Source organism: Salmo salar, chromosome 21 (assembly GCF_965601325.2).
Source record: "Salmo salar chromosome 21, fSalSal1, whole genome shotgun sequence".
Lineage (NCBI taxonomy): Eukaryota > Metazoa > Chordata > Actinopteri > Salmoniformes > Salmonidae > Salmo > Salmo salar.
Window position 1 is genome coordinate 28,337,014 of NC_138311.1, and position 16,595 is coordinate 28,353,608.

The 16,595-nt window shown below is 42.5% G+C and overlaps 1 protein-coding gene across 4 annotated transcripts in view; it reads right to left on the reverse strand.

Annotated features, from left to right (window-relative positions):
* Nucleotides 1-16,595, reverse strand: part of LOC106582129 (unconventional myosin-XVI) — a 225,771-nt gene that overhangs the window by 24,872 nt on the left and 184,304 nt on the right. For all 4 annotated transcript variants that reach the window (XM_082967086.1, XM_082967085.1, XM_045704630.2 and 1 more), the window contains exons 28-30: nucleotides 11,842-11,944; nucleotides 9,063-9,159; nucleotides 8,592-8,853 (exon numbers count right to left, since the gene is read on the reverse strand). In XM_082967086.1, coding sequence (XP_082823212.1) covers nucleotides 8,592-8,853; nucleotides 9,063-9,159; nucleotides 11,842-11,944 — 462 coding nt within the window. The remainder of the gene's footprint in view (nucleotides 1-8,591; nucleotides 8,854-9,062; nucleotides 9,160-11,841; nucleotides 11,945-16,595) is intronic.

Genomic DNA, 16,595 nt, shown 5'->3' on the forward strand with positions numbered 1-16,595 from the left:
TTTTTCACAGGTTTTTGTCTGCCATATGAGTTCTGTTATACTCACAGACATCATTCAAACAGTTTTAGAAACTTCAGAGTGTTTTCTATCCAAATCTATCTGTACAAAACTGTAACTTCCATCCGTATGCAGATGACACTGTTGTATACGCTACTGCCCATACAGCAGCTCAGGATCTGTTGACTCATCAATCTGCTTTTACTACCTTGCAGAAAGCATTGGTTGACCTGAAGTTGGTACTAAATGCTGCTAAAACCAATTACATGTTATTTTCTAAATCATGTAATAATGTAACTGGTGATTTGTGCTTAAGTATGTTAGATTGTGCCCCCATTGATCGTGTCCCCGCCTATAAATATCTGGGCATCTGGATTAACGTAAAGCTATCTTTTAAAAAGCTTGTTGGCGATTTAGTCAGGAAATTAAGAATTAAGTTGGGCTTTTTCTATAGGCAGAGGGCTTGCTTTTTATTAAATAGTAGAAAACAGATCATTCAGTCTACATTTAATCCTGTTATAGAATATGGCATGAATGCAGCTACCAATGTTTTGAAACCCTTGGACACAATTTATCATAGCACACTTCGTTTTATAACATCTGACAATTCTGACACTCACCACTGCATCCTTTATCATAAAGTTGGTTGGACCTCGCTAAAAACACGTAGGTCACTTCATTATTCTGTTTTTGTTTATAAAGCCTTACTCAATAAACTAGCAATTTACTTAACACCATTGTTCAAATATAGAAACTGGGATTACAACACTAGGTCACATGGTCGGTTAATGCTGGAGACTCCATGTGTATCCACAGAGCTGGGTAAATCTACCTTTTCCTACAAGGCCTCTATCATGTGGAATAATCTCCAAGTAACATTTCATTTGGATGCGTTGTTGTCTCTGGGTCAGTTTAGGAGAAAGGCTAGGGATTTTTATATTTATAAATGTTTTTTATGTTTTATTGTTTATTGTGTATATACTATTTGCTATTTATTTAATGTTGTGTTTTAAATTATGTACAATTGTATTTTCTGTATTGTTCTCAGGGCACATTTGCAAATGAGACCTAGGTCTCAATGTGTTTTTTCCTGGTTAAATACAAGTTAATAATTATCCATCCACAATGTATGTGTCACAGGCGTCGAAAGGATTAGACCAAGGCGCAGCGTGAGTGCTCATCTTTTAATCAAAGCACTTCACAAAGAAAACAAACGACAGCCAAACAGTTCTGTCAGGTATACTAACACACTAAACAGAAAGCGACCACCCACAAAACCCAAAGGAAAACAGGCTGCCTAAGTATGGCTTCCAATCAGAGACAACGAAAGACACCTGCCTCTGATTGGAAACCATACTCAGCCAAACATGGAAAACGAAACATAGAAATAGAAAACTCTAAAAAATTCCCCTAGAACCAAAAAAAACAAAACACACAAAACAACCCCCCTGCCACGCCCTGACTATTCTACTATGGCAAATAACCCTTTTCACTGGTCAGGACGTGACAGTATGTCTGCATCATCTGTCATGCTACAAATATGTGCTGAAGAGGTCAATATGGGGGATGAAGAAACCCAATGTATTGCTTCTGCTCTTAATTGTTTCAATCTAATTGACTTGCTGTAATATGATATTCACTCTGGAATTTGATATTTCCTTCTCTAATCCGGGGGAAGCCATCTGTGACCATGGGGGGGGGGGGGGGGGCTGTCTGTGTGTCTGTGTGTCTGTGTGTCTGAAGAGGTTACCGACTTTGGTAAAAGTGGGAGTAGCGTAGTAATCTGGCATGGTACACTCCCACAGGGATGGTAGTCAATTGGATAATTATCGGCCCATCTCTAATCTCTCCTGTTTGGCTAAAATTCTAGAGCCATTGGTGAATAGGCAACTACAATCTTTTTTAACTGTTAACAATACTTAATACTCTTTCTAGCAATCAATCTGGCTTCAGACCTAAACACAGTACCACTACGGCCACTGTACATGTTGTAAATGATATTACTAATGCCCTAGATAATAGAAAGTACTGTGCCACCTTGTTCATAGATTTGTATAAAGCTTTTGACACTGTAGACCATGCGATACTTTTGGGTAAGCTGTCATTAATAGGACTGGGATCGGTTGTCTGTCGTTCGTTTCATGACTATCTAAAGGATAGAGGTCAGGCTGTTAGAGTCGACTGCATCCAGTCGGAGCCATTGGAGTAGGTTAAAGGGGTCCCACAAGGTTCTATACTTGGTCCATTACTGTTTACTCTCTACATACACAATATCGGTGATGAGATAAGAAAGTGTAAAATTCAATTGTATGCTGATGACACTGTCATGTACTCTATCGCTTCAACGGCTGACCAAGCATTATCACTATTGGAGACAGATTTTAAGATATTACAAGGGTATTTTATACAGCTGAAACTTGTTTTAAATGCAAAGAAAGCACATTTAATGATTTTTAATAGATTCAAAAGTTGGTTGAAAATACACTTGCACTTACGAACTCAGATGGCTCTCAAATGAATCAGGTGTCTGCATATAAATACTTAGGGATATGGTTGGAAGATAAACTGTCTTTTAAAATGCATGTTGACGAACTTTGTAAACGGCTAAAAATCAAGCTAGGCTTCCTCTATAGAAACAGGACATGTTTGTTCTCTACAAATAGAAGTCAAATTGTGCAAGCTACTTTTATGTCTGTTATAGATTATGGGGATATTATCTACATGCTTGCTACGGCATCCACACTTAAATCGCTGGATGCTACTTATCATTGCGCACTTAGGTTTATTACGGGTGCTAGCTACAGAACTCACCACTGTGTTCTATATCAAAATGTGGGTTGGACTTCGCTGTCCATGAGACGAGAACAATATGCTCTCGTGTTTGTCTATAAAGCACTTCTGAATAAACTACCTTCTTATTTATCATCACTCATCAACATTAGAATTATAATTCCTAAAACCAGGTCTCAAGCATGGATTACACTTGAGGCCCATGCGATTTCCACAGAGTTGCGTATGGCTGCCTTTTCCTGTTACGCTCCTTGCCTATGGAATAGCCTTCAGACTAAACTTAAACTTGAGACTCTTGTCCCCCTTGCCCATTTTAAATATTTATTGGAGGATTTTTATTTTTGTATTGCTTGTAACTGTTTCTGGTAATGCAAGTTCTTGTGCTGTTAGGGGAATAACCTATGTGTAAATGTAACAATCTGCTGCTGTATTTTTTGTGTTATCTGTGATCGTTTTGTTTGTCTTGTGTAGTTTCTTAATCATTGTACCTAAACTGTATGTGTAAACATGTATACACAGGGCCCAGCTGTAAAAGAGACCTTGGTCTCAGTCTGTGTTCCTTGTTGAAATAAAGGTATAATAATAAAATTGTATTTTCAAACACAATCAGACAGGCCAACTGGAGGCTTATCGCTGTCTTATTAGCATGTTCAGAAGAAATACAGGAATAAAATAAAATAAAATCAATCTTGATTTGTCACATGTGCCGAATACAACAAGTGTAGACTTTATCGTGAAATGCTTACTTACAAGCCCTTAACCAACAGTGCAGTTCAAGAAGAGTTAAGAAAATATTTACCAAGTAGACAAAAACAAAAACTACTAATAAAAAAGTAACACAATAAGAATAACAATGATAAGGTTATATACAGGGGGCACCACTACCGAGTCAGTACGCGGGGGTACAGGTTAGTTGAGGTAATTTGTACATGTAGGTGGGGGTGAAGGGACTATGCATAAATAATAAACAGTGAGTAGCAACAGTGTACAAAAGGAAGGACGGTCAATGTAAATTGTCCGGGGGCGATTTTATTAATTGTTCAGCAGTCTTATGGCTTTGGGGTAGAAGCTGTTGAGGAGCCTCTTGGTCCTGGACTTGGCGCTCCGGTACCGCTTGCCGTGCGGTAGCAGAGAAAACAGTCTATAACTTGGGTGACTGGAGTCTCTGACAATTTTATGGGCTTTCCTCTGACAACGCCTATTATATAGGTCCTGGATGGCAGGAAGCTTGGCCCCAGTGATGTACTGGGCTTTTCGCACTACCCTCTGTAGCGCCTTTCAGTCAGATGCAGAGCAGTTGCCATACCAGGCGGTGATGCAACCGGTCAGGATTCTCTCGATGGTGCAGCTGTAGAACACTTTGAGGATCTTGGGTCCCATGCCAAAACTTTTCAGTCCCTTGAGGGGTAAATGGTTTTGACGTGCCCTCTTCATGACTGTCTTGGTATGTTTGGACCATGATAGTTCGTTGGTGATGTGGACACCAAGGAACTTGAAACTCTCAACCCGCTCCACTACAGCCCTGTCGATGTTAATGGGGCCTGTTCGGCCTGCCTTTTTCTGTAGTCCACGATCAGCTCCTTATTCTTGCTCACATTGAGGGAGAGGTTGTTGTCCTGGCACCACACTGCCAGTTCTCTGACCACCTCCCTATAGGCCGTCTCATCATTGTCGGTGATCAGGCCTACCACTGTTGTATTGTCAGCAAACTTAATGACGGTGTTGGAGTCGTGTTTGGCCACACAGTCGTGGCTGAACAGGGAGTACAGGAGGGGACTAAGTACACACCCCTGAGGGGCCCCACTGTTAACCTGTTGGGGATAGGGGGCAGTATTTGCACGGCTGGATAAAAAACGTACCAGATTTAATCTGGTTACTACTCCTGCCCAGTAACTAGAATATGCATATAATTATTGGCTTTGGATAGAAAACACCCTAAAGTTTCTAAAACTGTTTGAATGGTGTCTGTGAGTATAACAGAACTCCTATGGCAGGCCAAAACCTGAGAAGATTTCAAGCAGGAAGTGGCCTGTCTGAGAAGTAGTGTTTCATCTTGGCTCTTTTTATTGAAGACTCAGGATCTGTGCAATAACGTGACACTTCCTACGTCGTCCAAAGGGTCTCAGAGTCCGGGAAAACGTTGAACGATATCGAGGCAGGCTCTGGCTGAAACACTTTATCGCTTTTGGCAAGTGGCCACTCAGAGTACTATGGGCTTAGGCGTGTGCCCGCTTCGACCGAATGGTTTCTTTTCCTTTGTCTGTTTATCTAAACGCAGATTCCCGGTCGGAATATTATCGCTTTTTTATGAGAAAAATGGCATAAAAATGGATTTTAAACAGCGGTTGACATGCTTCGAAGTACGGTAATGGAATATTTAGAATTCTTTTGTCACGAATTGCGCCATGCTCGTCACCCTTATTTAGCCTTTAGGATAGTGTCTAGAACGCACGAACAAAACGCCGCTGTTTGGATATAACGATGGATTATTTTGGACCAAACCAACATTTGTTATTGAAGTAGAAGTCCTGGGAGTGCATTCTGATGAAGACAACAAAGGTAAGAACATTTTTCTTATAGTAAATCTGACTTTGATGAGTGCTAAACCTGCTGGGTGTCTAAATAGCTAGCCCTGTGATGCCGGGCTATCTACTGAGAATATTGCAAAATGTGCTTTCACCGAAAAGCTATTTTAAAATCGGACATATCGAGTGCATAGAGGAGTTCTGTATCTATAATTCTTAAAATAATTGTTATGCTTTTTGTGAACGTTTATCGTGAGTAATTTAGTAAATTCACCGGCAGTGTTCGGTGGGAATGCTAGTCACATGCTAGTCACATGCTAATGTAAAAAGCTGGTTTTTGATATAAATATGAACTTGATTGAACAAAACATGCATGTATTGTATAACATAATGTCCTAGGGTTGTCATCTGATGAAGATGATCAAAGGTTAGTGTCTGATTATTTCTGGCTCGGTACTCTGCTGCCATAATCTAATGTTTTGCTTTCGTTGTAAAGCCTTTTTGAAATCGGACAGTGTGGTTAGATTAACGAGAGTCTTATCTTTAAAATGGTGTAAAATAGTCATATTTTTGAAAAATTGAAGTAATAGCATATCTAAGGATTTGAATAACGCGCCACGGGATTCAACTGGCTGTTGAGTAGGTAGCCCAGAGAGGTTAAGGATCAGTGTGGCAGATGTGTTGTTGCATACTGGGGGCGGCCCGTCAGGAAGTCCAGGATCCAGTTGCAGAGGGAGGTGTTTAGTCCCAGAGTCCTTAGCTTAGTGATGAGCTTCATGGGCACTATGGTGTTGAACGCTGAGCTGTAGTCAATGAACAGCATTCTCACATAGGTGTTCCTTTTGTCCAGGTGAGAAAGGGCAGTGTGGAGTGCAATTGAGATTGCATCATCTGTGGATCTGTTAGGGCGGTATGCGAATTGGAGTGGGTCTAGGGTGCCCGGGAGGATGCTGTTGATGTGAGCCATGACCAGACTTTCAAAGCACTTCATGGCTACCTACGTGAGTGCCACGGGGCGGTAATCATTTAGGCAGGTTACCTTTGCTTCCTCGGGCACAGGGACTATGGTGGTCTGCTTGAAACATGTAGGTATTGCAGACTCGGTCAGGGAGAGGTTGAAAATGTCAGTGAAGACACCTGCCAGTTGGTCTGCGCATGCTTTGACTACACGTCCTGTTAATCTGTCTGGCCCAGCGGCTTTGTGAATGTTGACCTGTTTAAAGGTTTTGTTCACATCGGCTACCGATAGCGTTATCACACAGTAATCCAGAACAGCTGGTGCGCTCGTGCATGTTTCAGTGTTGCTTGCCTCACTGCGCAGCCAATGTCTGGGTTTCCCTTTGTAGTTCGTAACAGTTTTCAAGCCCTGCCACATCCGACGAGCGTCAGAGCCGGTGTAGTAGGATTCAATATTAATCTTGTATTGACTATTTGCTTGTTTGATGGTTCGTCTGAGGGCATAGCGGGATTTCTGATAAGCATCCTGATTAGTTTCCCTCTCCTTGAAAGTGACAGCTCTAGCCTTTAGATCGATGCGGATGTTGCCTGTAATCCATGGCTTCTGGTTGGGATATGTACGTACAGTCACTGTGTGGACGACGTAGTCGATGCACTTATTGATGAACCCGATGACTGATGTGGTGTACTCCTTAATGCCATTGGATGAATCCTGGAACATATTCCAGTCTGTGCTAGCAAAACAGTCCTGTAGTGTAGCATCCGCGTCATCTGACCACTTCCGTATTGAGTGAGTTACTGGTAATTCCTGCTTTAGTTTTTGCTTGTAAACAGGAATCAGGAGGATAAAATTATGGTCAGATTTGCCAAATGGAGGGTGGGGGAGAGCTTTGTATGCATCTCTGTGTGTGGAGTAAAGGTGGTCTAGGATTTATTTTTCTCTGGTTGCACATGTGACATGCTGGTAAAAAGTTTGTAAAACTGATTTAAGTTTGCCTGCATTAAAGTCCCCGGCCACTAAGAGCGCCGCTTCTGAGTGAGCATTTTCTTCTTTGCTTATGGCCTTATAGAGTTGGTTGAGAGCGGTCTTAGTGCCAGCTTCGTTCTGTGGTGGTAAATAGACAGCTAGAAATAACTCTCTTGGTAGATTGTGTGGTCTACAGCTTATCATAAGGTACTCTACCTCAGTCGAGCAATACCTTGAGACTTCTTTAATATTAGACATTGCACACCAGCTGTTATTGACAAATAAACACACACCCCCACCCCTCGTCTTACCAGAGGTAACGTCTCTGTTCTGCCGGTACATGAAACATCCCGCTAGCTCTATATTGTCAATATCTTCGTTCAGCCACGTCTCGGTGAAACATAAGATGTTATACTTTTTAATGTCCCGTTGGTAGGATAATCTTAATCGTAGGTCATCAATTTGATTGTCCAATGATTGCACGTTAGGAAGAAGAACAGATGGCAGTGGGAGTTTAATCGCTTGCCTATGGATCTTCAGAAGGAAGCCCAATCTGTGGCCCCTTTTCCTGCGTCTTTTCTTCACGCAAAAGGCGGGGATCCGGGCCTGTTCCAGTGAAAGCAGGATATCCTTCTTGTCGGACTCGTAAAAGAAAGAAGTTTCTTCCAGTCCACGGTGAGTAATCGCTGTTCTGATGTCCAGACAGTTGCAGCAACACTATGTACACAATAGGTTTTTAAAAAAGTTACACAAAATGCAAAAAAAACGAATGAAAGAGCCCAGTTGGTTGGGAGAATGTAGAACGTCAGCCACGTTCTTCGGCGCCATCTCATTTTAGAATACATTCTAAAATGACAGCTTCTCTCCTTCCCTAGTGCCTACATTTGAAAAGATGGCCACCAAGCATTTTGGGACTGTCTTATATTTCAAACGATGCCAAATAAAAGCTGTATAATGCGCTGCAGCTATAAGACAAGGAGGCCAGAGTGTCATCACGGCGACAGCATTGAAACATTACCACATGCTGATGGTTTATCTCATTACACTACTATCAATCATCATATGCAATTAAAGCCACCAGCCAGCACAGGCTCAATGACACCATTACTCACATGACACAAACATTGTACACACACAGGCACATAGACACACATATAACACACACACACAAACCTTGTGACCTTGAAATCCTTATAGTGTCTGTGTTGGTTTAGAATTACCTACATTGATGCAACAGCTTCATAACATAGTCTAAATCATTATATTTCATGATACAATTAGCTTCAAACCAATGAAGAAACACAAAACCACCATGAGCGACTTCTCCACGAGGGTTGAAAGGGTTGGTCTCTTACCTCTTGGGTGTGTCCTCCTCTTTCCCAACTGGCTCGGGCCTCTCCCCGAGGGGCGGGCTGTTGCCGTGTGACCCGTTGCCATGGGATCGCTGGTGGTCGCTTTCACGGGCGATGTCGGAGGCGTTCTGGATGACCAGGTGGTCGTAGGTGTGCAGGCCCTGGTCTTCTGCCCCCTGGAGGAACCTCTGGACACTGCAGTCCTCAGTCTGTTGAGATGACAGTCTATGACGCACACGCTGTCTGGCCAGCCAGCCACGGATCACTGACAGAGGATAGGGGGAGAGAGGGGTTAATAATACATGTGCGCGCACCACACACACACACACACACACACACACACACACACACACACACACACACACACACACACACACACACACACACACACACACACACACACACACACACGACACACACAGACACACACAGACACACACAGACACACACACACGGATGCAAGTTGTGTTGTACCTTTCTGGCAGGTGATGATCTTCCTGTGTAGTTGGTGGCAGCGGTCATTGAGCTGGTCAGCCTGCCAGTACCTCAGAAACACCTTACTACTGCTCATCTGAAACAGAGAGAGAAAGAGAGAGAAAGACAGACAGACAGACAAACAGACAGAGCGAGACAGACAGAGCGAGACAGACAGAGCGGGAGAGACAGAGCGAGAGAGACAGAGAGAGACACAGAGAGAGAGACACAGAGAGAGAGACACAGAGAGAGAGAGACACAGAGAGAGAGACACAGAGAGAGAGAGACACAGAGAGAGAGAGACACAGAGAGAGACACAGAGAGAGACACAGAGAGAGAGAGACACAGAGAGAGACACAGAGAGAGACACAGAGAGGTGGAGGGTTGAGGTTCAGTCAGTTTCAGGATTCATTAAGTTTGTTGTAGTTATCCATGTGTCCTGACAGGTGCACAGGCCAAGGGGCTGATATGCTCCAACACACCCAGACTATTCATTCCTATACACACTACTTCTCAGAAATGTATGTGTGTGGGCCTGGGTGCGTGTGACAAAGTGTCTGGGAGGCATTGTGAGAGAGCGTGTGCGTGTGTGAGCCGGGAGTCACCGTGAAACAAAGAGGTCACACACACAGGGAAGGGAGGGGGGAGATGTCATTGGCCGCTCCAGACTGCTGATTGGTGTGTGTGTGTTAGAGTCCTGCATCCGGTCAGATACCCACTGTTCCCTGTGCGTCACCCGCAAAGAAATCAGATGGCGAGTGGAATAAAAACATTATTTAAACCACGGGTCGGCTCGCGGTTCAGAACAATTACATTTCGTGTCGGACATTTTTTAAAACAAGATAATAGGGCCTACACTTTTTAAAAACTGAGGAGCTTGTTGTGTTGCAAATTCCATTCTGTGAGGGGCAAGGTTACAGCAACGCACGTATTGCGAGAGCGTGGAGCAGGAAACTGTCCATTATTTGTGTGTGTTGAAACATTCTAATTGTGCATGTGGAGAGCTTATGTTCCTTCCCCTTGTATGAGAATAGGCAACGACACGTAGCCAAGTTTACTTTCCCTGGCTAGCCTACCTCAGGTAAAAATGGTTAATGTAGGCCTAGCCAGAGAAATCAAAAGAGAGGTTATGATGGTGGAATAGGCTATACCATTTTGGAAACAGGTGCTGCATGAGTGAAATCCCCAGTTTGGAAGGACAACAACACAGCCTGCAAAAAGTGCAATCAGGTATTTATTTATGATATGTAATTCAGTTCATTATCAGTTAATTATTAGCCTACATTATTCAGGCTTTCGTTCATTTAGACCATAGCAGGCCATATAAAGTCTAAACCGGTGCGGCTGGTAAAAGTTTGAGTAGCCCTTTATGCTATTCTGGGAATAGTTTATTCATATTGAATTTAAACTTTGATTATCTAAACAATATTGAATGTAAATCATCTTTAAATATCATTAGGTAAGAAGGCTAATAAGAAGGTTATTTTTCTCAAATCGATTTAAGTTGTCAATGTGACGCATTGTATTGTGAAAATAAAAAGATAGCCTGTCGTTTTTAATTCATGGCATCGTTTACTTTTATCCAAATGTTGAATAGACATGCAGACAAATTAATTCATGCAGGCAAAGGAAACATAGACCACTACTCAGGAATCATGAAAACAATTCAATAAATTGATGTTAGTCATACAGATCGGCTCTTAAAACAATTCCATGCTTGTGTGACGGGTTGCGAGAAAAATCTGTCCTGACGTCGGGTATTGGGTGGGGCTCAGAATTGATGTGGCCAACGCGGGGTGGGTGCGGCTCCAAAAAAACTGACCCATGCAGGACTCTAGTGTGTGTGAAGGCTAGTGGGGTTGTTTGGGTGGCAGCTGTAATAGGGTTTAATGAGGAGTCCATGGGACTTCATTCTGGGCTCAAATTATTTATCTTCCCATACTTTGTTTTTGAGCACAGAGTGGAGAGAGAGAGAGATTGGGTCTAATTGTGTTAGACTCTCTCTCTCTCTCTCTCTCTCTCTCTCTCTCTCTCTCACTCTCTCTCTCACTCTCTCTCCCACTCTCTCTCCCACTCTCTCTCCCACTCTCTGCTCAGATCATGAGAAAACAAAAAGGTAATTACTTGACACAGTGGAAAGAATTGACAAAAAAACTGAGCAAACTAGAATGCTATTTGGCCCTAAACAGAGAGTACACAGTGGCAGAGTACCTGACCACTGTGACTGACCCTCTCAAGAGAAGACAGGCTATGTGCCCACTGCCCACAGAATGAGGGGGACACTGAGCTGCACTTCCTAACCTGCTAACATGACCATATTACAAACACATATTTCCCTCCGATTACACAGATCCACAAATAATTCTGAAACAAACCCAATTTGTGACCTGTTGCCACAGGAAAAGGGCAACCAGTGAAGAACAAACACCGTTGTAAATACAACCCATATTTATGTTTATTTATTTTCACTTTTGTACTTTAACTATTTGCACATCGTTACAACACTGTATATAGACATAATATGACAATTGAAATGCCTTTATTCTTTTTGAACTTCTGTGAGTGTAATGTTTACTGTTAATGTTTGTTGTTTATTTCACTTTTGTTTATTATCTACTTCACTTGCTTTGGCAATGTTAGCATATGTTTCCTATGGCATCAAAAGCCCTTACATGTAATTGAATTGAGAGAGAGAGAGTGAGAGTGGGAGTGAAAGAGAGAGAGAGAAAGAGAGAGAAAGAGAGAGTGAAAATAGGGGAGCAGTGACACCGCTACACACCTGCCATCCTTGGAGTTTGCACTGCTGCAGAACAAAGCGACATTTCTCCTCCGAGGGCAGCTTCTTTTTGTCAGCTAGAGTGGTGTCCACTAGGTCTCTGTACCTGAGACACAAACAATAGAGAAACCATCAGCACACATCTTATTACATCGGATCAATACATCCATAACATATGGAGGGAAAGGATTTCAGTGTGACACGGTCTTTGTATTTGTAAGAAGTAGGCTGAACGTCCCCGGCCACCCTTACAGAAAAAAATACACATTTGTTTTTTTGATCACGTGATTTTATGTGATGTCAATGTGAAAACATGTAACTGAGAGTTAGATTTTCACATGTGAAAGTTATTGATGTGATACTGCAAATCCGATTTTCACATGTGAAAACGCAATTCCATATATGAGAGTTAGATGAGTGCCATCTGCACTGCTATTTTAGTTATTAGTTAATCTGACTATTCTTTCATCATGGATTTCATTTTCTTATTTCAACAATTTTGGGGTTTTCTGTATAGTTGTTTAATGTTGTTGGTGCATATTATTCTGTTTTAACGTTACTCCTGAAGAGTATAATAACTTTCCTTGAGTGTATTTTTAACAGAGCTGATATTTCCTTTGAAATCCAAAGGGTAGGAATACAGGTGAAATCAGTTCTTGATCAGAGTAGCAGGAAGATCGAAATGCCGTGAACCAAGATGCTGTGATTTAAAATCCCAGGTGAGGTCATGTTGAATAATGATTACTGTATAAATACACATAAACAATATGTAAAATATAAAATATATAAAATGCATATAAACAATGTATAAACAACATATAAACAATGTATAATAGCGTGTCAAATATGTGTGACATTCCAGGAACATCCTAATAACAATCTTTTGGGGAAATTTCACGTGAAATACAATTTTACATGTGCAAAACATGGTTAAATTTCACATGTGAAATCATGTGATTTCTCACATGTGAAATCATGTGGTTTTTCCATAAGGACAGTGATTTTCATAATACCATTTATGGTAAAGCTAGGATTGGGGCCGGGGCAATCTGATCCTAGATTTGTGGTTCAAAACGAGCCTTACCTCAGGCGTTTTTTGTCAGGCCCAGAAACTCTATATGGTTCTGGTGGGGCCTATTGGATGACCCGCCCATTCACAAACAAGAGGGTTCATAAGTCAGTGGGGGTCAAAAGGCGGGCCAGCACCACAGCATCTGTTCCTATTGGTGTTGCCAGGGGCTACCGCTTCTGTGAGAGGTCAGTTGGAAGAGGGGGAGGGGTTGTTTTTGTCAAAGAGGAGCTCCATTGTGTGGTTAGAGGCACAGTCTTTGATCCTTTGTGTTTGGGTGGAGTGAACGCTGGTAAGAGATGTCTGGACAACTTTAACAACATGAATAACGTACATCAACATTGGCTTGAATAACGTGGGACGGTATACAGGAATAACTTCTGTGTTCAATAATTTGTGGAAAAGACCACAGAAAAGGGTGTGCATACCAATACTCAACAGATGTGTGGTAATCATTCCAGCAATAAACAGCTGTTATGCATTGTTCGGAATCAGATAGTTACCCATGTGCACTGCTCTTAGGTCAGTCTTGCATTTTCTCCCCTAAAGTTAAGATGTAATAAAGGTAAGCTCAGATAATTCTAGATCAGTGGTTAAGGTTGACTTCTACCCAGAGCACATTGTCCAGGTCAGAGCTATATACTAGTGTAGGCCCTAAGGTCTAATGAAAGGTTAATAGGAGCCTTTATCCAATTACAAATCTTTGTTCGTCTGACTTCTCTGTGTGATCTGAAGTACTGAGAGCTTCTCTCTGCTTCCCCTCCATCTGATGTGTGATCAAGAGTCCACAGACAGACACACAGACTGATAGTCTGACAGACTGACAGACAGAGTGTCCCTGTGTAATGATGTCACAGAGCATCACTGTTAAATGAGGCAAATCTAATGAGCAGATGGTCAGAGATATAAACCACTCGTGTTGCTAGTGGTGTGTGTGTGTGTGTGTGTGTGTGTGTGTGTGTGTGTGTGGTGTGTGTGTGTGTGTGTGTGTGTGTGTGTGTGTGTGTGTGTGTGTGTGTGTGTGTGTGTGTGTGTGTGTGGGTGGGTGTAAGAGCGGCATAGGGCAGTTTAGAATAGTCTGGAGAGGTCCTGTCGAGATGAACCTGCTGTGTACACATCTATACTGTGTGTGTGTGTGTGTGTGTGTGTGTGTGTGTGTGTGTGTGTGTGTGTGTGTGTGTGTGTGTGTGTGTGTGTGTGTGTGTGTGTGTGTGTGTGTGTGTGTGTGTGTGTGTGTGTGTGGGGGGGGGGGGTGGGGTGGGGGGGTGTAAGAGCGGCATAGGGCAGTTTAGAATAGTCTGGAGAGGTCCTGTCGAGACGAACCTGCTGTGTACACATCTATACTGTGTGTGTGTGTGTGTGTGTGTGTGTGTGTGTGTGTGTGTGTGTGTGTGTGTGTGTGTGTGTGTGTGTGTGTGTGTGTGTGTGTTTGTGTGCGCGTGTGTTGGTCTGTATATTTTAGTGTGTGTTTGATTTAGAGAAGTGGGTTCCCTCTGAACTCTACCTAACCCTCTCTCTGTAAGCTAATGTCCAGGCCGACAGACAGTGCTACGGTGTCCCACAGGACCCATAAAACACAAAGGATCTCTGTAAACTCACAACCTCTCCTGTAAGAATATGAAAACTATTGATGGCCCCCAATTTTACAATACCCAGGGGGCTGTGTCATATGGAGTCAACGAAGTGAAATAGCACCTCTGATAAAAGTTTAAACATGGGGCCGGGGGGCTCCTACATGACCAAGGGCCCTTCAGCGGCCCCCAAATGTTAACTGTCACAAAGGGAATAAAAGCAGGATGGTGATTTCTGGACTCTAACCCACTCTCTTCCTCTCTGAAGCCCTAATGGTTGGTCACATTAATCACATGACACTTCACATGACATCAGTGTAGCTTACAGGCTTTGCTTACTTGGCAAGAGTTCTTCATCCACAGTGAGTTCAGTTGGAATTTAATGATATTGATCACCAATTACGCAAAGAGACAATAGCGCTATGTTCTGATTGTTGTTTCAACCAGAAACCCTAGAAAAAATATGGACAGCTAGACTAAAGTATATCCAGTAATAGAAATTTTACTTCCACATTTTAAGATCTAACTCCTGACCTGAGAAAGTGTTTGCTAGTAAAAACATATCAGAAAGGAAAACAACGACATCCACGAAACGGGGAGGGTTTACAAGTTCAATTGGTGTTTCCTGACCTTACACAGTTCTGGAATAGAAATCTGGCCACAAAACACATACTTTATCATAAACGACAAATAAAAGCAACAATAAAATTGATTTAGCCATAAATCACTGCAGCTGAGCAGTCTAGTCTAATGCAATTGGCCTCTGGCGGTCACTGCGACTTAGTGGTGCGACCTGCATGACTCAGAAGAAGAATGTATGTAAGTGTGTGTGTTTGTTTGTTTGTGTGTGATGGCATGTTGGCCTTAGGATCAATGATTGATTTATAAACTTGTCATCTGGTTTACTGAAGGGCCAGGGCCTTGAGAGAGTGAGGGAAAGATGGAGAAAAGAAGAGAGGAAACAGAATAAAAAGACAAACAGGGTAAACAGGGAGAAGAAGAAGAGAGAGAGAGGGAGAAAGGGAGAGGAAAGACAGAAAAACAGAGAATGAGGGAGAGGAGAAGATGAGAGGGAGAAAGGGAGTGGAAAGACAGAAAAACTGAGAATGAGGCAGAGGAGAGGATGAGAGAGAGAGAGAGAGAGAAAGAGATTAGAGAAAAACACTGATAGGGAAAAACCAAGAATGAGAGAGAGAGAGAAGAATGAGAGAGATCTCTGAAGTCTGCATTGTAGTCCATCCCACACTCGACATCCCTCCCTCCATCCATGGCTGTATCCATCCATTAATTCTAAACGTATGTATGCTGAGAGAGAGAGAGAGAGACACAGACAGACAGACAGACAGACAGACAGACAGACAGACAGACAGACAGACAGACAGACAGACAGACAGACAGACAGACAGACAGACAGACAGACAGACAGACAGACAGACAGACAGACAGACAGACAGACAGACAGACAGACAGACAGACAGACAGACAGACAGACAGACAGACAGAGTGAATGGACTCTTTGTGACTGGCAGACTCCTCTTTCTATGTTTAAGTAAACATGGCCTTGGAGTGTAAACACACGTGCGCAAAGACAGACACACAAAAACATTCACACACACACACACACACACACACACACACACACACACACACACACACACACACACACACACACACACCACACACACACACACACACACACACACACACACACACACACACACACACACACACACAGCTAAACAGGCACAAACATGCTCAAAAAACAACAAACAGCAGGAATAGAGGAGCTTCCAAATCAGGTCCTGGAGACTTTATTCTGTCTTTTCCAAGTGAATTTGTCCAAATACTAATGACACCTTCAAATGGAGGGACTAGATACATTAAGTCCATTCATTTCTAAATGGTAAAACAGATATGTATGAAAATACCCTGTCACCTCAAAATATTTGATCTCAAATCGAAAATACTGGAGTATAGAGCCAAATTAAACATTTTAGCTTCCCTGTCCAAATAAATACTGGATTTTGTGACCAATTATCTTTTTCATTGTGGATTTCATGTGTGCTTGGGGTTATTGTCTTGCTGGAAGATCTACTTGATGCGTAGTTTTCGCCTCC